Source organism: Oncorhynchus mykiss, chromosome 23, assembly GCF_057628025.1.
Source record: "Oncorhynchus mykiss isolate SJ-2025 chromosome 23, ASM5762802v1, whole genome shotgun sequence".
NCBI lineage: Eukaryota > Metazoa > Chordata > Actinopteri > Salmoniformes > Salmonidae > Oncorhynchus > Oncorhynchus mykiss.
This window is the reverse complement of record NC_143044.1, coordinates 57,805,386-57,833,314: the sequence shown is the minus strand read 5'-3', so window position 1 is coordinate 57,833,314 and position 27,929 is coordinate 57,805,386. Positions and strand designations below refer to the sequence as shown.

The 27,929-nt window shown below is 43.9% G+C and overlaps 1 protein-coding gene across 1 annotated transcript in view; it reads left to right on the top strand.

Moving 5' to 3' along the window:
- The first annotated feature begins 4,099 nt into the window (after positions 1 to 4,099).
- The window catches only part of LOC118966091 (transcription elongation regulator 1-like protein), a 221,160-nt gene continuing 197,330 nt past the window's right edge, over positions 4,100 to 27,929 (top strand). The window contains exons 1-4 of the mRNA XM_090218011.1: positions 4,100 to 4,791; positions 6,481 to 6,852; positions 10,662 to 10,808; positions 15,163 to 15,433. Coding sequence (XP_090074137.1) covers positions 6,535 to 6,852; positions 10,662 to 10,808; positions 15,163 to 15,433 — 736 coding nt within the window. The 5' untranslated portion in view covers positions 4,100 to 4,791; positions 6,481 to 6,534. The remainder of the gene's footprint in view (positions 4,792 to 6,480; positions 6,853 to 10,661; positions 10,809 to 15,162; positions 15,434 to 27,929) is intronic.

Below are 27,929 nucleotides of genomic sequence, written 5' to 3'. Positions count from 1 at the left end.
TCGAACCGATTCCGGTGTGAGTTATCTGGCCCAAATGTATAACTTGGGGCTCGGTCCGTTTCCGGTGTGAGTTATCTGGCCCAAATGTATAACTTGGGGCTCGGACCAATTCCGGTGTGAGATATCTGGCCCAAATGTATTACTTGGGGCTCGGACCGATTCCGGTGTGAGTTATCTGGCCCAAATGTATTTACTTGGGGCTCGGACCGATTCCGGTGTGAGTTATCTGGCCCAAATGTATTTACTTGGGGCTCGGTCCGATTCCGGTGTGAGTTATCTGGCCCAAATGTATTTACTTGGGGCTCGGTCCGATTCCGATGTGAGTTATCTGGCCCAAATGTGTTACTTGGGGCTCGTGCCGATTGGGGCTACTCTCTGGCAGATGATTACACCAGCTGCTTAATATAATTAATATTTCATTATTTATTTTTTCCATATTTTCTCATTGTTTCTGTGATCAAAAAATACAATTAACATTTAAAGAAAATCCTTTAAGAGTCCTGTGTAGTATTTTAGTATTTTGATACTTTGTGTAGGCAATTGATAAGCATTCAAAACTTTGTGGCTGGAGACTCCTGAGTGGCGCAGCAGTCTAAGACACTGCATTGCTGTGGAAACTGCGTCTCTGCAGATGCTGGTTCGAGACCCATGTCTGCCGCGAGTGGGAGACCCATGAGACGACGCACGATTGGCCCAGAGCGTTTGGCCGGGTGGGATGGCCTTGTCCCAGCCGTAGTGACTCCCGTGGCGGCCCAGAGTGTTTGGCCGGGTGGGGTGGCCTTGTTCCAACCGTAGCGACTCCCGTGGCGGCCCAGACGCACCATGGTCACCAGGTGTTTCTTCAGACACAACATTTTTTGGTGGATGGGTATAATTTGTATGTATAAAATGTTAATAGTAATATTAAAAATGACTAAATCGGGTAAATTTGGATTACATTTATTTAAATTTTCCTTGGGCACTTCTAGGGAGATTCTGGTGAGATACCGGCAAAGTTGGCTGAATTCCGGTAGACCGGGGGGGGGGGGGGGGTGATACTGGGCAGACATTCATTTTGATTCCGGTCCGAGTCCGACACCCGATTCTGGGCCGATTCAATCAGGGCCGGCTCCCTGGAAGAGGGCCGCTTCTGGGCCGATTCAATCAGGGCCGGCTCCCTGGAAGAGGGCCGCTCCTGGGCCGATTCAATCAGGGCCGGCTCCCTGGAAGAGGGCCGCTTCTGGGCCGATTCAATCAGGGCCGGCTCCCTGGAAGAGGGCCGCTTCTGGGCCGATTCAATCAGGGCCGGCTCCCTGGAAGAGGGCCGCTTCTGGGCCAATTCAATCAGGGCCGGCTCCCTGGAAGAGGGCCACTTCTGGGCCGATTCAATCAGGGCCGGCTCCCTGGAAGAGGGCCACTTCTGGGCCGATTCAATCAGGGCCGGCTCCCTGGAAGAGGGCCGCTTCTGGGCCGATTCCTCATTGCTTTCTGGGGCTGAATCTGCAACTATCCTGATACTCATCAACTTTACCTAAAAAAAAAACAGAAGCGGTACTTTTTCAAACCAAATGGACAATGCAAGGACAGAAACATGAAACGGATTATTGTCCAATAATAGAATGGATATTTCACCGCGCCCGATTGGCACCATTGAGGCACATCGCCCATGACAGTCAAGCTTCAACATTGCATGGAAACAGGAGAATCATGCAGATTCATCTTGAATCACTCTGTTTTATGAGATGATGATCAATTATTCAGTCTACTCAAGCAGAAGACAAGGTCAAAGTTATCCAGGATTCTACTTTGAATGCAGCATGCTACAGTTACTGTAAATTCATGTTTAAATGAATGAAGCAGGAGTAGTATGCTATCTGATCCAAAGCCCTTGATCCTTTATTTGCTAATTGAATATGCCTCCTCTAATACATTAACAATCTTCTTCACTTATAAACAAAAAGAATACGTCCCTTTTCAGGACCCTGTCTTAATTAGGAAAAATCCAAATAACTTCACAGATCTTCATTGTGAAGGGTTTAAACACTGTTTCTAATGCTTGTTCAACGAACCATAAGCAATTAATGAACATGCACCTGTGGATCGGTCGTTAAGACACTAACAGCTTGCAGACGGTAGGCAATTAAGGTCACAGTTATGAAAACATAGGACACTAAAGAGGCCTTTCTACTTACTCTGAAAAACACCAAAAGAAAGATGCTCAGGGTTCCTGCTCATCTGTGTGAATGTGCCTTGGGCATGCTGCAAGGAGGCATGAGGACTGCAGATGTGGCCAGGGCAATAAATTGCAATGTCCCTACTATGAGATGCCTAAGACAGCGCTACAGGGAGACAGGGCGGACAGCTGATCGTCCTCGCAGTGGAAAACCACATGTAACAACACCTGCACAGGATCGGTACATCCGAACATCACACCTGCGGGACAGGTACAGGAAGGCAACAACAACTGCCCGAGTTGCACCAGGAACACACAATCCCTCCATCAGTGCTCAGACTGTCCACAATAGGCTGAGAGAGGCTGGACTGAGGGCTTGTAGGCCTGTTGTAAGACAGGTTCTCACCAGACATCACCCCAACAACGTCGCCTATGGGCACAAACCCACCGTCACTGGACGAGACAGGACTGGCAAAAAGTGCTCTCCTGTCTCACCAGGGGGGATTGTCGGATTTGCATTTTTCATTGAAGGAATGAGCGTTACACTGAGGCATGTACTCTGGAGCAGGATCGATTTGGAGGTAGAGGGTCCGTCATGGTCTGGGGCGGTGTGTAACAGCATCATCAGACTGAGCTTGTTGTCATTGCAGGCAATCTCAGCTCTGTGCGTTACAGGGAAGACATCCTCCTCCCTCATGTGGTACCCTTCCTGCAGGCTCATCCTGACATGACCCTCCAGCATGACAATGCTACCAACCATACTGCTTGTTCTGTGCATGATTTCCTGCAAGACAGGAATGTCAGTGTTCTGCCATGGCCAGCAAAGAGCCCAGATCTCAATCCCATTGAGCGCGTCTGGGACCTGTTGGGTTGGACGGTGAGGGCTAGGGCCATTCCCCCGAGAAATGTCAGGGAACTTTCAGGTGCCTTGGTAGAAGAGTGGGGTAACATCTCACAGCAATAACTGACAAATCTGGTGCAGTCCATGAGGAGGACATGCACTGCAGTACTTAATGCAGCTGGTGGCCACACCAGATACTGACTGTTACTTTTGATTTTGACCCCCCCTTTGTTCAGGGACACACATTTCTGTTAGTCACATGTCTGTGGAACTTGTTCAGTTTATGTCTCAGTTGTTGAATCTTGTTATGTTCATTCAAATATTGACACATGTTAAGTTTGCTGAATATAAAGCAGTTGACAATGAGAGGACGTTTCTTTTTTTGCTAAATTTAAATGTGTCATTATACCGCTGCATGTTTCCATTCAGCCTGTGGGAAAATTTTGTTTACATTTCAGTGCAGTTCAGCACGTGTATTGACTATACATTGTCACACGGCGCCATGGTGCTGAAATGGTTTGCTCCCGGTAGTATAGAGACTGGGTGGCGCTAGCGTGGTGCTGAAATGGTTTGTTCCCCCCTAGTATAGAGACTGGGCGGCGCTAGCGTGGTGCTGAAATGGTAACTTCGAGCCCCGTATAGAGTTTGGGAAACGCTGCTGTAGAGACTGGGCTGCGCTGGTGGACACCGCCATGCTGCTGAAATGCGTTGTGCTCATTGTACTTTTTTGGACAATGGGAATGGAAAACCAAACAATCGTATGACTGTAACGTTACAATGTTCCCTCTAAAAGAGATAGGGAAGGGATGGGGCACCCTTCAAACATGTATACACCCCCATATAATTTGTTCTGAATATAACGCGTTCTGCTCCCACAGTATGTTGCCTTTAAGCGATATATTTATGACTGAAAAACAGCAGGATATATAACAACACTCAGTCAAAGTTTAGGTTGTCAGGTGGCTGCTGTAAGTACCCCCAGGTGGCTCAATTTACCACGCGCTACAGTGATGTATCCTGAATGCTGGTGAGATTGTGCGTCATTCATGTGATTAGATTGTGTTCCATGTGACTTGCCATACAGTATCCAAAACCCCTGGTGCCGAGAGAGGAGATGTGGGAAGGACACTATGCTACAGTAGCGCACTGGATTGCTGCTGTTCAGAGAGGAGCGGTCCAGACTCCACTGTGGTACCGGATGATGCAGAGACAGATAGAGAGCGAGAGAGGTGCGCAGTAGGCTTCTCAGTTCTCATTGGAGACGTTTTGCAGTCGCTTAGGAATGTTTTCACGTTTTGCACTAAAGGAAGTTTTCTGAAACAGGAAAAACTGTGGCTAGTCCAACCTATCCCCTATGACTTGATTGGGGAGAAGTGAGTGGAGTTAAGCCGTGGCTCTGCGCGGTGCGGTGTTGCGTTAAGGGTGACGTTCGGTGGGGAAGAGGCTGAAACGGTATCAGGGTGAGAAGAGATTATCCGTGACAGCAAATAGAAGATCTCCATTGGGCTCGAGCTCCTCTCTCTCTTTTCTGACAAACCATCACTCACCGACCAACCGTCACCGTTTGAAGATGCCCTGCGCTTCATGAACGAACGAGTGTCCTCAGTTCCTCCATTGTATGCTGGCTATACTGTAGCCTACCTGGCGACAAGGCTGCATGTTTTGGATATTTGGATAGGATAAACAGCGTAGTCATTTTTGGATTGAAATTACCAACGGAAAATTAATTCGTAAATGATGGACGAGCGATGTCAATAGTGGACAACTGAAGGGATTGATAGCCTACAACGCATTATAGGTGAGGTGGAGGATATCTGATCCAATGTGAAGACTGATTTTTTAATTAACTTTCCATCCAAACTTCAATTGTGCCCCATTCATTCCCATATTTGAATGTCAAACTAAACACATTGTTATTCTTATTTAATTTGGAGTGATAGGCTACCTCTCATTGACAAGGTCCATCTGGTGCGGAACAAGGGAGACAACTAATTCCCGTGTGTTCTTATTGATTTATATTTTAACGCAGATATTACACAATTTACAAGGACTTTACCAACATGCATCTCCAAGTTGTAGGCTTATTTGATAAACTTGCCAGCTGGTCTCCGTTGTCTTGGTAGCCTTCCCTTACAGTAGAATATGTAAATTAACAGATGTGGGAATCGATCAAGCACATTTTTCCTTCTTGAAAAAAACGGTACGTCTATTAGACCGGGGGGGGGGTTTCAAACATCTTCTGGGTGAACCCCAGCCGTTCCAATTATTTGAACGATTACACAGCTAGCATACCTGATTTAACTTGTCAATTAATCATCAAGCCCTTGGAATAGATGAATCAGGTGAGCTAGTTCGTTTGAGGGTCCCAGAGAAGAGGTTTGAAAACCTGAATATTAAGCGTAGTCCTAATTCAGAGTGCAAATGCGCATTATACTTTATTAGGCGTCTTTCATAGTCCGAAACGTGTATGTGTCTCAGTGTTCAATAATTGTGCACCTTTTTGGATGTAATACTTATCACATTCTCCGCGCAGCTCAATAACAGCCTCTGGAACGCGCTCTCCATAAAACCCGATAGAACCCCGTTTAAGGTATTCTAGAACACCTGCTAATTGTTGTTATTGTATCCCTCTTCCGATCACCCCGCAGACCATTGCATGGAATAAATGTGTGCACGGGCTGCCTGCATCGTGACCATCTGCCATAAGTCATTTATCATGACGTTTCTTTATATTTCTTGTTTTCATCCATCGGCCCCTCTAACTACATGTACAGTTATGAGTGATACTGCCCTGTACCTCACTAAATCAATACCTACAAGTGCTGTAATTACTTGTTGTGTAGAGTATTTCCAGTGAGTGGTGTGTCTGCCTAGCTGCTTGTGTGTGTGTGTGACTGCCTGGCTGATTGTGTGTGTGACTGCCTGGCTGCTTGTGTGTGTGTGTGACTGCCTAGCTGCTTGTGTTTGTGACTGCCTAGCTGCTTGTGTGTGTGTGTGAGTGACTGCCTAGCTGCTTGTGTGTGTGTGTGTGTGTGTGAGTGACTGCCTAGCTACTTGTGTGTGTGAGTGAGGGACTGCCTAGCTGTTTGTGTGTGTGTGTGTGTGTGTGTGTGAGAGTGAGTGACTGCCTAGCTGCTTGTGTGTGTGTGTGTGTGTGTGTGTGTGTGTGACTGCCTAGCTGCTTATGTGTGTGTGAGTGACTGCCTAGCTTCTTGTGTGTGTGTGTGACTGCCTAGCTGATTGTGTGTGTGTGAGTGACTGCCTAGCTTCTTGTGTGTGTGTGTGTGTGTGTGTGTGTGTGTGTGTGTGTGTGTGTGTGTGTGTGTGTGTGTGAGTGAGTGAGTGAGTGAGTGAGTGAGTGAGTGAGTGGGTGTGTGAGTGTGAGTGAGTGTGTGTGTGAGTATGGGCAGGTGCCTCTCACCAGGTCTCCCATCCTTTATTCTTTATCAACCTACTTGATAATAATGAAACAATGTCCTCTCTGAAGTCTAGGGTCCCTCCCAGCCTTTCCAGGTGTTGTGTGGTGGTCTAGAATGTAGGGATGATCCCTGTGGGGCGACTGAAGGCTCAGCCACAGCTGTGGCAGATAGAGAGAGATGCCTCTCCATGGCTGTGGATGCTCCCTGGCCCTGGTTCTGCTGCTGCCTCGGGGCTCTGCCGGCTGGGTGCCAATACAGCCCCCATTGCCGCGCCACACCATCACCACCCCTTCCTGCTCTCCCATCACCACCCTCCTCCGTTGCTCCAAGCCGTCTCCAGCTGGCAGCTGTCCTGTGATCCCTTCCTGCCTCTGGCCAGGATACCGGCACACACAGCAGCTAACCCTGGCATCAGTCAGTTTCCCCTGCAGAACGTGCAGGTAGGTTGCTAACAGATAAAACTAGATATTTTCAGAATTATGGTTATTATGAATGATAAATAGTGTTTGCTATAAACCTGAGCAACATTCATGTCCACACTGATAGGGGATTACACTCACAGAGAGACAGACACTCACCTGCACTCGTAGACATAGGCAGGCACACATGTACGCACGAACGGACACACACGTGCCCTGGATTGGTCTAGTTAGTCTGATGAAAACTGGTCCGTACAGCCCCACGTCCGTGTTGTTACTATCTGCATACAGATTTCAGAGTGATATTGCATTGCCACTTCAGCTGGGGAGTTTTTCTATGTTGCTGACGAATGAAATAGTTGTTTGGACATTATCAACTCCATGCCCTAGTGGTTATGTATAATAGAAATGAGCCATTTAGTACGCGCTGTTATTCGAAGCCACTTCCTGTCATTTGCGCATACATTTTATTTAATTTATTTATAATGCATGGGTGGTCCCAGGAATCAAACACCACAATCCTGACAATGCAAACACCACACTCTACCAACTGAGCGACAGATGGATGTTGTTCCTTCCTAATGGAAACTGAACCATGTAGCACAATGTTAAGAGTATTTCCATATGTACAGTGGGGCAAACAAAAAGTATTTAGTCAACCACGAATTGTGCAAGTTCTCCCACTTAAAAAGATGAGAGGCCTGTAATTTTCATCATAGGTACACTTCAACTATGACAGACAAAATGAGGAAAGAAAATCCAGAAAATCACCTTGTAAGATTTTTTATGAATTTATTTGCAAATTATGGTGGAAAAGAAGTATTCCCATATGCATGCCCTGAGTGGCCTGTAGTGTAGTGTGACTGCAGTGGGTCTCTGATTGCAACAGCGGTGCTTTTAGTGTCTTCTTTACATCCTGATGATCAGAGCACATTCTTCCTCCTGGTCCTCTGATGCCGCTCACACAGACAAACACAGCGTGACATTTAATCTGAGGAGAGCAGAGAGCGGACTTGATCAAGACAGGTCAGGCATATTGGCACTGATGTCGCTCTTGGCTTTTTCACACCGTTACCCACCTTTCATAGGGAGGAAACTGTAGAAGGCACTTACTATTAGTGGCATAGAGGAGAGGAAAGGAGAATGAACGCAGCAACAGACACAGCAGGTGTTTGATGTGATATGTTTGCAATGCAAAGCTTTTTCAGAAGAAGCTTGTGATTGATTTTTAATGTGGCGGTTGGTGGGATGAATCAGCGTGTCTCACAGAGAGAGACCAATGTCTTCTGTCTGTCCGGAACCATGGATAGAGGGCTAAGACTGAGTAGATTGGTGGAGACTAGATCCATAACTCTATGCTCAGAAAATTACGCTTTTATTACACTCTTCCATCGTGAAGGATTCTGAGGAGCCCCAGAATGAAGTTGTGCATTATTGTTATACACATTTGAAAGGCTTGTCAGTGGTAGACAGTAGGCTATGTTCTGTTCTGTTTGCAAGCCCTTACCTAGTTCTATATGACTCTAATTCATCCACTGTGCCATCCTACCAACTATAGTTCATCATCCAATGTGCCATCCTACCAACTACAGTTAATTGTCCACCATACCATCCTACCAACTACAGCTCATTGTCCACCATACCATCCTACCAACTATAGTTAATTGTCCACCTTACCATCCTACCAACTACAGTTAATTGTCCACCATACCATCCTACAAACTACAGTTCATTGTCCGCCATACCATCCTACCAACTACAGTTCATTGTCCCCCATACCATCCTACCAACTACAGTTCATTGTCCACCATACCATCCTACCAACTACAGTTCATTGTCCACCATACCATCCTACCAACTACAGTTCATTGTCCACCATACCATCCTACCAACTACAGTTAATTGTCCACCATACCATCCTACCAACTACAGTTCATTGTCCACCATACCATCCTACCAACTACAGTTCATTGTCCACCATACCATCCTACCAACTACAGTTAATTGTCCACCATACCATCCTACTGAATAATTTTGCACGCCCAATTTTTCAGTTTTTGATTTGTTAAAAAAGTTTGAAATATCCAATAAATGTCGTTCCACTTCATGATTGTGTCCCACTTGTTGTTGATTCTTCACAAAAAAATACAGTTTTATATCTTTATGTTTGAAGCCTGAAATGTGGCAAAAGGTCGCAAAGTTCAAGGGGGCCGAATACTTTCGCAAGGCACTGTAACTTCTTTAATGATATAGTCCTTGTTAGCATCTTGTTAGATAATCTTCTTTAATGAAGTAGTGCTTGTTAGTTTATATTCTTTAACCTTTCTGATCTCCCCATCCCGGATCCGGGATCGTGAATACAGACTCAAGCTAATTACCATAACGCAACGTTAACTATTCATGAAAATCGCAAATGAAATTAAATAAATATGCTAGCTCTCAAGCTTAGCCTTTTGTTAACAACACTGTCATCTCAGATTTTCAAAATATGCTTAGGACAAATCGCTCCCCTGTATCCAGGGGATATGCCATCTCTCAAGCTTAGCCTTTTGTAAACAACACTGTCATCTCAGATTTTCAAAATATGCTTCTCAACCATAGGAAAACAATCATTTGTGTAAAAGTAGCTAGCTAGCGTTAGCATTTAGCGTTAGCATTTAGCGTTAGCATTAGCGTTAGCATCCAGCACGCAACATTTCAACAAAAACATAAAAGCCTTCAAATAAAATCATTTACCTTTGAAGAACTTCTGATGTTTTCAATGAGGATACTCTCAGTTAGATAGCAGATGCTCAGTTTTTCCAAAAAGATTCTTTGTGTATTAGAAATAGCTCTGTTTTATACATCACATTTGGCTACCAAAAAAAATCCGAAAATTCAGTCCTCAAAACGCGAACTTTTTTCCAAATTAACTCCATGATATCGACTGAAAACATGGCAAACGTTGTTTAGAATCAATCATCAAGGTGTTTTTCACATATCTCTTCATTGATACATCGTTCTTGGACACATGGTTTCTCCCCTATATCAAATGGAAAAGTACGAGCAGCTGGCAATTGCGCACCGAATTCCACGCAGGACACCAGGCGGACACTTGGAAAATGTAGTCTCTTATGGTCAATCTTCCAATGATATGCCTACAAATACGTCACAATGCTGCTAAGACCTTGGGCGAACGACAGAAAGTGTAGGCTCATTCCTTGCGCAATCACAGCCATATAAGGAGACAATGGAAAACAGAGCTTCAGAAATTCTGCTAATTCCTGGTTGATGCATCATCTTGGTTTCGCCTGTAGAATGAGTTCTGGGGCACTTACAGACAAAATCTTTGCAGATTCTGAAACTTCAGAGTGTTTTCTTTCCAAAACTATATGCATAGTCGAGCATCTTTTCGTGACAAAATTTTTCTTTCCAAAACTATATGCATAGTCGAGCATCTTTTCGTGACAAAATATCGCGCTTAAAACGGGAACGTTTTTTTATCCAAAAATGAAATAGCGCCCCTAGAGATCTAACAGGTTAATGAAGTAGTGCTTGTTAGTTTGTATTCTTTAATGAAGTAGTGCTTGTTAGTTTATCTTCTTTAATGAGGTAGTGCTTGTTTGCATCTTGTTAGTTTATCTTCTTTAATGATGTAGTGCTTGTTGGCATCTTGTTAGTTTATCTTCTTTAATGAATTAGTGCTTGTTAGCATCTTGTTAAGACACCAACGTCCCCTGCCACAAGCAATTCAAGCTACTTCCAGAAATAAAGTTTGAATCATCCAATGAGATCTCTAAACCTGAATGATGTGTATTTCCTGTCTTCTAATATGTTTCATTTCCTCTCAGTGGGAGCTGCCATCTCCACACCACGTGCTGAGATTTCAGCCTTCGGCCAACCTGGAGCTGGTCCCTGTGTTTCCCCATCTGCACCGCTCAGTGCTGCCTCCTCACTGTGGCAAAGGATGGGTGGAGAAACAGGTCCCCGACTACAAGGTAGACAAACCACTGCAACCTGGCCTGAGTCGCAAATGGCACCCTACTCCCTATATAGAGTCCTATGGGCCCTGGTCACAAGTAGTGCATAGGGTGCCATTTGATCTGCATACAGGGTCTCAGACTTCAGCTGTATATGTCACAGATAGACTCACTGTAATCCCTGCTGTATCTGTCACAGATAGACTCACTGTAATCCCTGCTGTGTCTGTCACAGATAGACTCACTGCCGTATCTGTCACAGATAGACACACTGTAATCCCTGCTGTATCTGTCACAGATAGACTCACTGTAATCCCTGCTGTATCTGTCACAGATAGACTCACTGTAATCCCTGCTGTGTCTGTCACAGATAGACTCACTGCCGTATCTGTCACAGATAGACACACTGTAATCCCTGCTGTATCTGTCACAGATAGACTCACTGTAATCCCTGCTGTGTCTGTCACAGATAGACTCACTGTAATCCCAGCTGTGTCTGTCACAGATAGACTCACTGTCATATCTCTCACAGATAGACTCACTGTAATCCCAGCTGTATCTGTTACAGATAGACTCACTGTCGTATCTGTCACAGATAGACTCACTGTAATCCCTGCTGTATCTGTCACAGACAGACTCACTGTAATCCCGGCTGTATCTGTCACAGACAGACTCACTGTAATCCCTGCTGTATCTGTCACAGATACTCACTGTAATCCCTGCTGTGTCTGTCACAGATAGACTCACTGCCGTATCTGTCACAGATAGACACACTGTAATCCCTGCTGTATCTGTCACAGATAGACTCACTGTAATCCCTGCTGTATCTGTCACAGATAGACTCACTGTAATCCCTGCTGTGTCTGTCACAGATAGACTCACTGCCGTATCTGTCACAGATAGACACACTGTAATCCCTGCTGTATCTGTCACAGATAGACTCACTGTAATCCCTGCTGTGTCTGTCACAGATAGACTCACTGTAATCCCTGCTGTGTCTGTCACAGATAGACTCACTGTCGTATCTGTCACAGATAGACTCACTGTAATCCCAGCTGTATCTGTTACAGATAGACTCACTGTCGTATCTGTCACAGATAGACTCACTGTAATCCCAGCTGTATCTGTCACAGACAGACTCACTGTAATCCCGGCTGTATCTGTCACAGACAGACTCACTGTAATCCCTGCTGTATCTGTCACAGATAGACTCACTGTCGTATCTGTCACAGATAGACTCACTGTAATCCCAGCTGTATCTGTCACAGACAGACTCACTGTAATCCCGGCTGTATCTGTCACAGACAGACTCACTGTAATCCCTGCTGTATCTGTCACAGATAGACTCACTGTCGTATCTGTCACAGATAGACTCAATGTAATCCCTGCTGTATCTGTCACAGATAGACTCACTGTAGTCCCTGCTGTATCTGTCACAGATAGACTCACTATAATCCCTGCTGTGTCTGTCACAGATAGACTCACTGCCGTATCTGTCACAGATAGACTCACTGTAATCCCTGCTGTATCTGTCACAGACAGACTCACTGTAATCCCGGCTGTATCTGTCACAGACATACTCACTGTAATCCCTGCTGTATCTGTCACAGATAGACTCACTGTCGTATCTGTCACGGATAGACTCAATGTAATCCCTGCTGTATCTGTCACAGATAGACTCACTGTAATCCCTGCTGTATCTGTCACAGATAGACTCACTGTAATCCCTGCTGTGTCTGTCACAGATAGACTCACAACCGTATCTGTCACAGATAGACTCACTGTAATCCCTGCTGTATCTGTCACAGATAGACTCACTGTAATCCCTGCTGTGTCTGTCACAGATAGACTCACTGTAATCCCTGCTGTATCTGTCACAGATAGACTCACTGTAATCCCTGCTGTATGTGTCACAGATAGACTCACTGCCGTATCTGTCACAGATAGACTCACTGTAATCCCTGCTGTATCTGTCACAGACAGACTCACTGTAATCCCGGCTGTATCTGTCACAGACAGACTCACTGTAATCCCTGCTGTATCTGTCACAGATAGACTCACTGTCATATCTGTCACAGATAGACTCAATGTAATCCCTGCTGTATCTGTCACAGATAGACTCACTGTAATCCCTGCTGTATCTGTCAAAGATAGACTCACTGTAATCCCTGCTGTGTCTGTCACAGATAGACTCACTGCCGTATCTGTCACAGATAGACTCACTGTAATCCCTGCTGTATCTGTCACAGATAGACTCACTGTAATCCCTGCTGTGTCTGTCACAGATAGACTCACTGTAATCCCTGCTGTATCTGTCACAGATAGACTCACTGCCGTATCTGTCACAGATAGACTCACTGTAATCCCTGCTGTATCTGTCACAGATAGACTCACTGTAATCCCTGCTGTGTCTGTCACAGATAGACTCACTGCCGTATCTGTCACAGATAGACTCAATGTAATCCCTGCTGTATCTGTCACAGATAGACTCACTGTAATCCCTGCTGTGTCTGTCACAGATAGACTCACTGCCGTATCTGTCACAGATAGACTCACTGTAATCCCTGCTGTGTCTGTCACAGATAGACTCACTGTAATCCCTGCTGTATCTGTCACAGATAGACTCACTGCCGTATCTGTCACAGATAGACTCACTGCCGTATCTGTCACAGATAGACTCACTGTAATCCCTGCTGTGTCTGTCACAGATAGACTCAATGTAATCCCTGCTGTATCTGTCACAGATAGACTCACTGTCGTATCTGTCACAGATAGACTCACTGTAATCCCTGCTGTGTCTGTCACAGATATACCTACTGTAATCCCTGCTGTATCTGTCACAGATAGACTCACTGTAATCCCGGCTGTATCTGTCACTGTACAGTTATCACTGTAATGGTCAAGGACAGTTATCACTGTAATTTTTATTTATTTTACCTTTATTTAACTAGGCAAGTCAGTTAAGAACAAATTCTTATTTTCAATGACGGCCTAGAAACAGTGGGTTAACTGCCTGTTCAGGGGTTCACAGATTTGTACCTTGTCAGCTCGGTTACTAGTCCAACGCTCTAACCACTAGGCTACCCTGCCGCCCCAATGGTCAAGGACAGTTATCACTGTATGATTACAGACAGTTATCACTGTAATGATTACAGACAGTTATCACTGAACAGTTCACACTGTAATCCCTGTAATGGTAAATGATTACACTGTAATGATTACAGACAGTTATCACTGAACAGTTCACACTGTATGATTACAGACAGTTATCACTGAACAGTTCACACTGTATGATTACAGACAGTTATCACTGAACAATTCACACTGTATGATTACAGACAGTTATCACTGTATGATTACAGACAGTTATCACTGTATGATTACAGACAGTTATCACTGTATGATTACAGACAGTTATCACTGTATGATTACAGACAGTTATCACTGAACAGTTCACACTGTAATCCCTGTAATGGTTAATGATTACACTGTAATGATTACGGACACTGTTCAAGGACTGTTCAAGGACAGTTCAAACTGTAATCTCTGTAATGGTTAAGGACAGTTGACTCTGTAAGCACTATATTGTATTATTTTACCTTTATTTAACTTGGCAAGTCAGTTAAGAACCCATTCTTATTAACAATGACAGCATATGAACAGTGGATTGCCTTGTTCAGAGGCAGAACAACAGATGGATTGGCAGCTCGGGGATTTGATCTAGCAACCTTTCGGTTACTGGCCCAACACTCTAACCACTAGGCTACCTGCCGCCCCGTAATGGTCAAGGACAGGTCAATTTGAAGAGGGTCTCTGTATTAGGCCCTTGTTTTCTTTCTATGATTGTGGAATTGCCTGTCATCTCTGTGTTTCAAGATTTACAACAGCTGTCCTGAACAACATCGTGACTCTCTGTGTCTCTAGGTTTTCCCAGACACTCTTCCTTAACTCTGTGTGTCTTCCTCAGGAAATCTGTTTGGAGGGTATAAACAGACATAAAGGTCCAGTTTACCTGAAAACTCTTGCTTCTCTATATCTCTAGGTTTACCTGATCAACAACTTGTCTCTCCGTCTTTAGGTTTACCTGATCAACAACGTGTCTCTCTGTCTCTAGGTTTACCTAATCAACAACTTGTCTCTCTGTCTCTAGGTTTACCTGATCAACAACTTGTCTCTCTGTCTCTAGGTTTACCTAATCAACAACTTGTCTCTCTGTCTCTAGGTTTACCTAATCAACAACTTGTCTCTCTGTCTCTAGGTTTATCTGATCAACAACTTGTCTCTGTGTTTGTAGGTTTATCTGAACAAGAACTTGCCTCTGTCTTTGTTTTTCTATGTGTACCTGACGCTCCTGCCTCCCTTGTGTCTCTAGGCATACTTGAACAACACTCTGGCTCTGGAGAACACCTGGCTTACTCCGGAGGAAATAGGAATCTTCCAGCGGCACGAAAAACCATTGTTGATGACAAATCAAATGGCAATGAGCATATCTAGGCCAGCTACTGCCTCCAGGAGTCTCAACTCTCTCCTCATGTCACCCAGACCTGCTGCCTCCAGGAGTCTCAACTCTCTCCTCATGTCACCCAGACCTGCTGCCTCCAGGAGTCTCAACTCTCTCCTCATGTCACCCAGACGTATATCAGGTTAGTGGAGTGTTGTTTTACCTAGCGACCTGCTCCGTACTTTACAAGTCTGTCTGCTGCCTCCTCTCAGCCACAGCCCCATCTATCCGCTGTTCTCCTCATAATGGTTATCATCTTTAATTCGTTTTCTGATCCCAAAGTTTAATCCCCTCTTTTTAAACAGACTGGAGAGATAGCAGCAGTACTCCCACCGTGTCCCAAATGGCACCCTATTCTCTATATAGTGCACTACTTTTGACCAGGTCCCTATGGCACTACACATAGGGAATAGGGTGGAAATTTGGGATGCATCCACTGTCAATCTGCATTTTACGCTACTTGTTAAAACTTTACGAGGAGCCGTACCATCTGTGAGTGTGTAGGAGGGGAGTTGGGTTGGGAAGAGGCATGCGTGAACAGGAACCTCATTAAACACAATTGGTTTCAGATACGTTGGTTTCAGATACATTGGTTTCAGGGCTGCTGAAGTGGAACCGTTTACCAGTCAGTGGGTAGCAGCGTTCTCCTGCTTCTCTGACGGAAGGCTCCAGAGGGGTTTATTCCGCAGATAAACCTAGTATGGTGACACTGACATATAGGTTGACTATCAAATGGCACCCTGTTCCCTATATAGTGCACTTCTTCTGGATACTAAGAGCATGTATTATTAGGTAGGCATGGAGACTCTATTCCCTATTAACTAAATGACCTTGGTCAAAAGTAGTGCGCTTATATAGGGGAACAGGAAGCCACTTGGGACTCGGGCTGGGTCTCTGCTCTGCGACAAGGGCACTTGGTGACCTGACGAAACAAGCTGTAAAAAGGTGGGAACGTCAGAGAACAAACCATGACTGAGGAATGACTGAGATGTTTCTTCTTGTTGTTTGTCTGAATCAGGAGTAAAGGAGAACACTAACCTCACACTGAGCTGAACCAGGCTGTGTTGCACCTGGGAAATGTGGATACTTCCCAAATGGCACCCTGCTGATTTTAATGCACTCCTTATAACCAGGGTCCTTACGACTCTAGTGCACTATATAGGGAATAGTGTTTGATTTGGGACGAAGCCTTAGTGCTGGAAGTTATAGTGTCCAGGTATAGTACTGTGTGAGGAAAGTCATGTATGACAAGGTAAAAATCTGTTGTTCCGCGCCTGAGCAAGGCCGTTAACCCACTGTTCCCCTGAGCAAGGCAGTTAACCCACTGTTCCCCTGAACAAGGCCGTTAACCCACTGTTCCCCTGAGCAAGGCAGTTAACCCACTGTTCCCCTGAGCAAGGCAGTTAACCCACTGTTCCCCTGAGCAAGGCCGTTAACCCACTGTTCCCCTGAGCAAGGCCGTTAACCCACTGTTCCCCTGAGCAAGGCCGTTAACCCACTGTTCCCCTGAGCAAGGCCGTTAACCCACTGTTCCCCTGAGCAAGGCCGTTAACCCACTGTTCCCCTGAACAAGGCAGTAACCCACTGTTCCCCTGAGCAAGGCCGTTAACCCACTGTTCCCCTGAGCAAGGCAGTTAACCCACTGTTCCCCTGAACAAGGCAGTTAACCCACTGTTCCCCTGAGCAAGGCAGTTAACCCACTGTTCCCCTGAACAAGGCAGTTAACCCACTGTTCCCCTGAGCAAGGCAGTTAACCCACTGTTCCCCTGAGCAAGGCCGTTAACCCACTGTTCCCCTGAGCAAGGCAGTTAACCCACTGTTCCCCTGAGCAATGCCGTTAACCCACTGTTCCCCTGAACAAGGCAGTTAACCCACTGTTCCCCTGAACAAGGCCGTTAACCCACTGTTCCCCTGAGCAATGCAGTTCACCCTGCGTACCACTGCTGGCTTGCTTCTGAAGCTAAGCAGGGTTGGTCCTGGTCAGTCCTTGGATGGGAGACCAGATGCTGCTGGAAGTGGTGTTGGAGGGCCAGTAGGAGGCACTCTTTCCACTGGTCTAAAAAATATCCCAATGCCCCAGGGCAGTGATTGGGGACACTGCCCTGTGTAGGGTGCCGTCTCTCGGATGGGACGTTAAACGGGTGTCCTGACTCTCTGAGATCATTAAAGATCCCATGGCACTTATCGTAAGAGTAGGGGTGTTAACCCCGGTGTCCTGGCTAAATTCCCAATCTGACCCTCAAACCATCACGGTCACCTAATAATCCCCCAGTTTACAATTGGCTCATTCATCCCCCTCCTCTCCCCTGTAACTATTCCCCAGGTCGTTGCTGCAAATGAGAACGTATTCTCAGTCAACTTACCTGGTAAAATAACGGATAAATAAATAAATAAATAAAAAAACCACTGTTCCCCTGAGCAAGGCCGTTAACCCACTGTTCCCCTGAGCCAGGCAGTTAACCCACTGTTCCCCTGAGCAAGGCAGTTAATCCACTGTTCCCCTGAAGAAGGCAGTTAACCCACTGTTCCCCTGAGCAAGGCCGTTAACCCACTGTTCCCCTGAACAAGGCAGTTAACCCACTGTTCCCAGCAGCTCCAGATCCAATGTGATAATGGAGATGTCTCTATGTGATAATGGAGATGTCTCAATGTGATAATGGAGATGTCTCTATGTGATAATGGAGTTGATCCAATGTGATACTGGAGATTTCTCAATGTGATAATGGAGATGTCTCTATGTGATAATGGAGATGATCCAATGTGATAATGGAGATGTCTCTATGTGATAATGGAGATGTCTCAATGTGATACTGGAGATGTCTCTATGTGATAATGGAGATGTCTCTATGTGATAATGGAGTTGATCCAATGTGATACTGGAGATGTCTCTATGTGATAATGGAGATGTCTCTATGTGATAATGGAGATGATCCAATGTGATAATGGAGATGTCTCTATGTGATAATGGAGATGTCTATGTGATAATGGAGATGATCCAATGTGATAATGGAGATGTCTCTATGTGATGCCGAATGGAACCATATTCTTTTAAGCCCCATTTATACTTGGGTCTAACATGAGTTGTTTGTCCTGATCTTGTCCTCATTCTGATTGTGCCCACATTTTTTTGACCAGTGTAGACCTAGTTCCCTGGTCAAAATAAGTGCACTGCATAGGGTATATGGTGCCATTTGGGAAGCATGCGATATGATGGGGTGTGATGGCTCGTTTTCATATTGGGTTCATTATATTGGGTCCTGTATATTGGGTTCATTATATTGGGTCCTGTGTATTGGGTGCTGTGTATTGGGTCCTGTATATTGGGTCCTGTGTATTGGTTCCTGTATATTGGGTCCTGTTTATTGGGTCCTGTGTATTGGGTCCTGTGTATTGGGTCCTGTGTATTGGGTCCATTATATTGGGTCCTGGTCCTGTGTATTGGGTTCATTATATTGGGTCCTGTGTATTGGGTCCTGTATTTTGGGTCCTGTATATTGGGTCCTGTGTATTGGGCTGGTGTTGGCGTGACCGTTTTTTGGCCGGAGAATAAATCACGATATACTGAACCCTGCTCTCTGCGCCTGATTCCAACCCACCACTCCTAGTATCCCGTGACACCTGTTTATTGGGTCCTGTATATTGGGTCCTTTGTATTGGTCCTGGTCCTGTATATTGGGTTCTGTATATTGGGTTCTGTATATTGGTCCTGGTCCTGTATATTGGGTCTTGTATAATGGATTCTGTATATTGGGTTCTGTATATTGGGTCCTGGTCCTGTATATTGGGTCCTGTATATTGGGTCCTGGTCCTGTATATTGGGTCTTGTATATTGGGTCCTGTATATTGGGTCCTGTGTATTGGGTCCTGTGTATTGGTCCTGTATATTGGGTCCTGTATATTGGTCCTGTATATTGGGTCCTGTGTATTGGGTCCTGTATATTGGGTTCTGTATATTGGGTCCTGTATATTGGGTCCTGTATATTGGTCCTGGTCCTCTATATTGGGTCCTGGTCCTGTATATTGGGTCCTGTATATTGGTCCTGCATATTGGTCCTGTATATTGGGTCCTGTATATTGGGTCCTGTGTATTGGGTCCTGTATATTGGGTCCTGTATATTGGGTCCTGTATATTGGGTCCTGTGTATTGGGTCCTGTACATTGGGTCCTGTATATTGGGTCCTGTATATTGGGTCCTGTGTATTGGGTCCTGTACATTGGGTCCTGTATATTGGGTCCTGTATATTGGGTTCTGTATATTTGGTCCTGTATATTTGGTCCTGTATATTGGGTCCTGTATATTGGTCCTGGTCCTGTATATTGGGTCCTGGTCCTGTATATTGGGTCCTGTATATTGGTCCTGGTCCTGTATATTGGGTCCTGTATATTGGGTCCTGTATATTGGGTTCTGTATATTGGGTCCTGGTCCTTTATATTGGGTCTTGTATATTGGGTCCTGTATATTGGGTCTTGTATATTGGGTCTTATATATTGAGTTCTGTATATTGGGTTCTGTATATTGGGTTCTGTATATTGGGTTCTGTATATTGGGTCCTGGTCCTGTATATTGGGTCTTGTATATTGGGTCCTGTATATTGGGTCTTGTATATTGAGTTCTGTATATTGGGTTCTGTATATTGGGTTCTGTATATTGGGTTCTGTATATTGAGTTCTGTATATTGAGTTCTGTATATTGAGTTCTGTATATTGAGTTCTGTATATTGGGTCCTGTATATTGAGTTCTGTATATTGGGTTCTGTATATTGAGTTCTGTATATTGAGTTCTGTATATTGAGTTCTGTATATTGGGTTCTGTATATTGAGTTCTGTATATTGGGTTCTGTATATTGGGTCCTGGTCCTGTATATTGGGTTCTGGTCCTGTATATTGGGTCCTGTGTATTGGGTCCTGTATATTGGGTCCTGTATTTTGGGTCCTGTGTATTGGTCCTGGTCCTGTATATTGGGTCTTGTGTATTGGTCCTGGTCCTGTATATTGGGTCCTGTATATTGGGTCTTGTATATTGGGTCCTGTACATTGGGTCCTGTATATTGGGTCCTGTATATTGGGTATTGTATATTGGGTCCTGTATATTGGGTCTTGTATATTGAGTCCTGTGTATTGGGTCCTGTATATTGGGTCCTGTATATTGGGTTCTGTATTTTGGGTCCTGGTCCTGTATATTGGGTTCTGTATATTGGGTTCTGTATATTGGGTCCTGGTCCTGTATATTGGGTCTTGTATATTGGGTCCTGTATATTGGGTCCTGTGTATTTAATTAGGACCTTAGGGACATCTTGAGGATAATCAAATTCATATTTTATCTCCAGCTTTACATACATAAAACGCTTTACAGTGGGACATATACACTATGTATCCTCTTTACAAATCAAATCAAATCAAATGTTATTTGTCACATACTCATGGTTAGCAGATGTTAATGTGAGTGTAGCGAAATGCCTGTGCTTCTAGTTCCGACAATGCAGTAATCACCAACGAGTCATCGAACCTATCAATTTCACAACAGCTACCTTATACACACAAGTGTAAAGGGATAAAGAATATGTACATAAAGATACATGAATGAGTGATGGTACAGAGCGGCATAGGCAAGATGCAGTAGATGGTATCGAGTACAGTATATACATATTTCCATTATTAAAGTGGCTGGAGTTGAGTCAGTATGTTGGCAGCTGCCACTCAATGTTAGTGGTGGCTGTTTAACAGTCTGATGGCCTTGAGATAGAAGCTGTTTTTCAGTCTCTCTGTGTTAGTGATGGCTGTTTAACAGTCTGATGGCCTTGAGATAGAAGCTGTTTTTCAGTCTCTCGGTCCCAGCTTTGATGCACCTGTACTGACCTCGCCTTCTGGATGATAGCGGGGTGAACAAGCAGTGGCTCGGGTGGTTGTTGTCCTTGATGATCTTTATGGCCTTCCTGTGACATCGGGTGGTGTAGGTGTCCTGGAGGGCAGGTAGTTTGCCCCCGGTGATACGTTGTGCAGACCTCACTACCCTCTGGAGAGCCTTACGGTTGTGGGCGGAGCAGTTGCCGTACCAGGCGGTGATTGTGTGTCTGTAAAAGTTTGTGAGTGCTTTTGGTGACAAGCAAAATTTCTCCTGCCTCCTGAGAAGGCTTCTGCGCCTTCTTCACCACGCTGTCTGTGTGGGTGGACCAATTCAGTTTGTCCGTGATGTGTACGCCGAGGAACTTAATTTACTACCCTCTCCACTACTGTCCCGTCGATGTGGATAGGGGGTGCTCCCTCTGCTGTTTCCTGAAGTCCACGTTCATCTCCTTTGTTTTGGTGACTTTGAGTGTGAGGTTATTTTCCTGAAACCACACTCCGAGGACCCTCACCTCCTCCCTGTAGGCCGTCTCGACGCTGTTGGTAATCAAGCCTACCACTGCAGTGTCGTCTGCAAACTTGACGATTGAGTTGCAGTCGTGGATGAACAGGGAGTACAGGAGAGGGCTCAGAACGCACCCTTGTGGGGCCCCAGTGTTGAGGATCAGTGGGGTGGAGATGTTGTTTCCTACAATCACCACCTGTGGGCGGCCCGTCAGGAAGTCCAGGACCCAGTTGCACAGGACGGGGTCGAGACCCAGCTTGATGACGAGTTTGGAGGATACTATGGTGTTAAATGCTGAGCTGTAGTCGATGAACAGCATTCTCACTTAGGTATTCCTCTCTTCCAGATGGGTTAGGGCAGTGTGCAGTGTGGTTGCGATTGTGTCGTCTATGGACCTATTGTGGCGGTAAGCATATTGGAGTGGATCTAGGGTGTCAGGTAGGGTGGAGGTGATATGGTCCTTGACTAGTCTCTCAAAGCACTTCATGATGACGGAAGTGAGTGCTACGGGGCTTTAGTCGTTTAGCCAATGGTGGCCCTCTTGAAGCATTCGGGAACAGCAGACTGGGATAAGGATTGATTGAATATGTTCGTTAACACACCAGCCAGCTGGTCTGTGCATACTCTTAGGACGCGGCTGGGGATGCCGTCTGGGCCTGCAGCCTTGCGGGGGTTAACACGTTTAAATGTTTTACTCACGTCGGCTGCAGTGAAGGAGAGTCCGCAGGTTTTGGTAGCGGACCGTGTTAGTGGCATTGTATTGTCCTCAAAGCGAGCAAAGAAGTTGTTTAGTCTGTCTGGGAGCAAGACATCCTGGTCCTCGACGGGGCTGGTTTTCTTTTTGTAATCCGTGATTAACTGTAGACCCTACCACATACCTCTTGTGTCTGAGCAGTTGAATTGCGACTCTACTTTGTCTCTATACTGACTAAGCTTGTTTGATTGCCGTGCGGAGGGAATAGCTACACTGTTTGTATTCGGTCATGTTTCCGGTCACCTTGCCCTGATTAAAAGCAGTGGTTCGCGCTTTCAGTTTCACGCGAATGCTGCCATCAATCCACGGTTTCTGGTTTGGGAATGTTTTAATCGTTGCTATGGGAACGACATCTTCAACGCACGTTCTAATGAACTCGCACACCGAATCAGCGTATTCGTCAATGTTGTTGTCTGACGCAATACGAAACATATCCCAGTCCACATGATCGAAGCAATCTTGAAGCGTGGAATCAGATTGGTCGGACCAGCGTTGAACAGAGCTGAGCGCGGGAGCTTCCTGTTTTAGTTTCTGTCTATAGGCAGGGAGCAACAAAATGGAGTCGTGGTCAGCTTTTCCGAAAGGAGGGCGGGGTAGGGCCTTATATGCGCCGCAGAAGTTAGAATAACAATGATCCAAGGTTTTACCAGCCCTGGTAGCACAATTGAGTTAGAATGAATGCAGCCTCAGAATATGTGGTTTCCAGTTTACATAGAGTCAAATAAAGTTTGTTCAGGGCCATCGATGTGTCTGCTTGGGGGGGAATTTTTGCGGCTGTGATTATAATCGAAGAGAATTCTCTTGGTAGATAATGATATAATAATGCGGTCGACATTTGATTGTGAGGAATTCTAGGTCAGGTGAACAGTGGGTCATGTACAGTATGTATCCTCTATACAGTGGGTCATGTATAGTATGTATCCTCTATACAGTGGGTCATATACAGTATGTATCCTCTATACAGTGGGTCATATACAGTATGTATCCTCTATACAGTGGGTCATATACAGTATGTATCCTCTATACAGTGGGCCATATACAGTATGTATCCTCTATACAGTGGGTCATATACAGTATGTATCCTCTATACAGTGGGTCATATACAGTATGTATCCTCTATACAGTGGGTCATATACAGTATGTATCCTCTATACAGTGGGTCATATACAGTATGTATCCTCTATACAGTGGGTCATATACAGTATGTATCCTCTATACAGTGGGTCATATACAGTATGTATCCTCTATACAGTGGGTCATATACAGTATGTATCCTCTATACAGTGGGTCATACAGTATGTATCCTCTATACAGTGGGTCATATACAGTATGTATCCTCTATACAGTGGGTCATATACAGTATGTATCCTCTATACAGTGGGTCATATACAGTATGTATCCTCTATACAGTGGGTCATATACAGTATGTATCCTCTATACAGTGGGTCATGTACAGTATGTATCCTCTATACAGTATGTATCCTCTATACAGTGGGTCATATACAGTATGTATCCTCTATACAGTGGGTCATATACAGTATGTATCCTCTATACAGTGGGTCATATACAGTATGTATCCTCTATACAGTGGGTCATATACAGTATGTATCCTCTATACAGTGGGTCATATACAGTATGTATCCTCTATACAGTGAGTCATGTACAGTATGTATCCTCTATACAGTATGTATCCTCTATACAGTGGGTCATATACAGTATGTATCCTCTATACAGTGGGTCATATACAGTATGCATTCTGTTAAAATTTAAATGAACAAACTTGCAGCTGTGCGAATTTGAGTTCTTCCTAAACGCTTTCCTAACAGTAGCATCATGAAAAAACAACTGCACTACAGGGACTTGTCCTTCTAAGATACTTGACAGGATGTTGTTTTTAAGTCACTAATAGTGCATTTCTCCAGCCAGCCCATGACAGTCCATCCATCACTTTCACCCACCCATTGCATTTTTCAGCTGTGCTAGCCTTCAGTTTCTAAAAGCCTCCAGGCTGAGAGCTGAAAACTGAAATCCCTTGGACAGTGTTGACTGTCAGACAGACGGGTGGGCATGTAGTGCAGTGTTGTGTTGTAATTATACAATCAATTACTTGTCTGGATGATTGAATACTTGTCTGTTCTGTGGCTAGCACCTCGCTGTGGATCACAGGCTTATGGGAGGGATCTTCCTCTTTAATGAGACCATGTCTCTCAGCAGACTGCTGACAAGGTGAAGTCCTGATCTGCATCCCCAATGCTACTCTATACCCTACATACCGCACTGCTTAGAAACAGAGCCCTATGGACCCCGGTCAAAAGTAGTGCACTATTATAGGGACTAGGGTGCCATTTTGGGGTCACAGTCCTACTCGACCTTATCACTGCTGCGGTCCTTGTTCCTTAGTTACCATCAGCTTCACTCCTGTTGAGTTAAAGATGCTTTGTCAGACCGACGGGAGAGAAAGGGAGAAACAGCCTTTGGTTGGTCCCTGACTGCATCTCACATGGCAACATGTTCTCTGTATCGTCCTTTGATTTAACCCTTATTTTACCAGGTCAGTTGACTGAGAACAGGTTCTCATTTACAGCAACGACCTGGGGGGGGGGGGGGGGGGGGGGGGGTGAATGAGACAATTGTAAGATGGGGATGATTAGGTGACCGTGATGGTATGAGGGCCAGATTGGGAATTTAGCCAGGACACCGGGGTTTAACACCCCTACTCTTACGATAAGTCCCATGGGATCTTTAGTGACCACAGAGGGTCAGGACACCCGTTTAACGTCCCATCCGAAATACGGATATATAGTATGCTACCTTTGGCTAAAGCCCTATTGGTATCAGTCAAAAGTAGTGCACTATATATATATAGGGTGCCACAGGGCTCTGGTTCAAGGTAGTGCACTATATAGGGAATAGGGTGCCATTTGAGAAGGTGACCATCACTGTTTGACTGTTGAACAATCCTCCGTCCAGCAGCTCATATCTCCCATCCCTCTGCTGTCTGTCTGCCACAGATCAGACTGCACTGTGTTTAAGATCGTGCTCTTCGTGTGATGTGATAATATGAAATATAATATGTTATAGTATGTTATGAAAGCATCATGTGAAGCTATAGTATGTTATGAAAGCATCACGTGAAGCTATAGTATGTTATGAAACCTTTATATGAAGCTATAGTATGTTATGAAAGCTTTATATGAAGCTATAGTATGTTATGAAAGCATCATGTGAAGCTATAGTATGTTATGAAAGCTTTATATGAAGCTATAGTATGTTATGAAAGCTTTATATGAAGCTATAGTATGTTATGAAAGCATCACGTGAAGCTATAGTATGTTATGAAAGCATCATGTGAAGCTATAGTATGTTATGAAAGCATCATGTGAAGCTATAGTATGTTATGAAAGCATCATGTGAAGCTATAGTATGTTATGAAAGCATCATGTGAAGCTATAGTATGTTATGAAAGCATCATGTGAAGCTATAGTATGTTATGAAAGCTTTATATGAAGCTATAGTATGTTATGAAAGCATCATGTGAAGCTATAGTATGTTATGAAAGCTTTATATGAAGCTATAGTATGTTATGAAAGCATCACGTGAAGCTATAGTATGTTATGAAACCTTTATATGAAGCTATAGTATGTTATGAAAGCATCATGTGAAGCTATAGTATGTTATGAAAGCTTTATATGAAGCTATAGTATGTTATGAAAGCTTTATGTGAAGCTATAGTATGTTATGAAAGCATCATGTGAAGCTATAGTATGTTATGAAAGCTTTATATGAAGCTATAGTATGTTATGAAAGCTTTATGTGAAGCTATAGTATGTTATGAAAGCATCATGTGAAGCTATAGTATGTTATGAAAGCATCATGTGAAGCTATAGTATGTTATGAAAGCTTTATATGAAGCTATAGTATGTTATGAAAGCTTTATGTGAAGCTATAGTATGTTATGAAAGCATCACGTGAAGCTATAGTATGTTATGAAAGCATCATGTGAAGCTATAGTATGTTATGAAAGCATCACGTGAAGCTATAGTATGTTATGAAAGCTTTATATGAAGCTATAGTATGTTATGAAAGCATCACGTGAAGCTATAGTATGTTATGAAAGCATCATGTGAAGCTATAGTATGTTATGAAAGCATCACGTGAAGCTATAGTATGTTATGAAAGCTTTATATGAAGCTATAGTATGTTATGAAAGCATCACGTGAAGCTATAGTATGTTATGAATGCATCACGTGAAGCTATAGTATGTTATGAAAGCATCACGTGAAGCTGTAGTATGTTATGAAAGCATCACGTGAAGCTATAGTATGTTATGAAACCTTTATATGAAGCTATAGTATGTTATGAAAGCATCATGTGAAGCTATAGTATGTTATGAAAGCTTTATATGAAGCTATAGTATGTTATGAAAGCTTTATATGAAGCTATAGTATGTTATGAAAGCATCACGTGAAGCTATAGTATGTTATGAATGCATCACGTGAAGCTATAGTATGTTATGAAAGCATCACGTGAAGCTATAGTATGTTATGAAAGCATCACGTGAAGCTATAGTATGTTATGAAAGCATCATGTGAAGCTATAGTATGTTATGAAAGCTTTATATGAAGCTATAGTATGTTATGAAAGCATCACGTGAAGCTATAGTATGTTATGAAAGCTTTATATGAAGCTATAGTATGTTATGAAAGCATCACGTGAAGCTATAGTATGTTATGAATGCATCACGTGAAGCTATAGTATGTTATGAAAGCATCACGTGAAGCTGTAGTATGTTATGAAAGCATCACGTGAAGCTATAGTATGTTATGAAACCTTTATATGAAGCTATAGTATGTTATGAAAGCATCATGTGAAGCTATAGTATGTTATGAAAGCTTTATATGAAGCTATAGTATGTTATGAAAGCTTTATATGAAGCTATAGTATGTTATGAAAGCATCACGTGAAGCTATAGTATGTTATGAATGCATCACGTGAAGCTATAGTATGTTATGAAAGCATCACGTGAAGCTATAGTATGTTATGAAAGCATCACGTGAAGCTATAGTATGTTATGAAAGCATCATGTGAAGCTATAGTATGTTATGAAAGCTTTATATGAAGCTATAGTATGTTATGAAAGCATCACGTGAAGCTATAGTATGTTATGAAAGCATCATGTGAAGCTATAGTATGTTATGAAAGCTTTATATGAAGCTATAGTATGTTATGAATGCATCACGTGAAGCTATAGTATGTTATGAATGCATCACGTGAAGCTATAGTATGTTATGAAAGCATCACGTGAAGCTATAGTATGTTATGAATGCATCACGTGAAGCTATAGTATGTTATGAATGCATCACGTGAAGCTATAGTATGTTATGAAAGCATCACGTGAAGCTATAGTATGTTATGAATGCATCACGTGAAGCTATAGTATGTTATGAAAGCATCATGTGAAGCTATAGTATGTTATGAAAGCATCACGTGAAGCTATAGTATGTTATGAATGCATCACGTGAAGCTATAGTATGT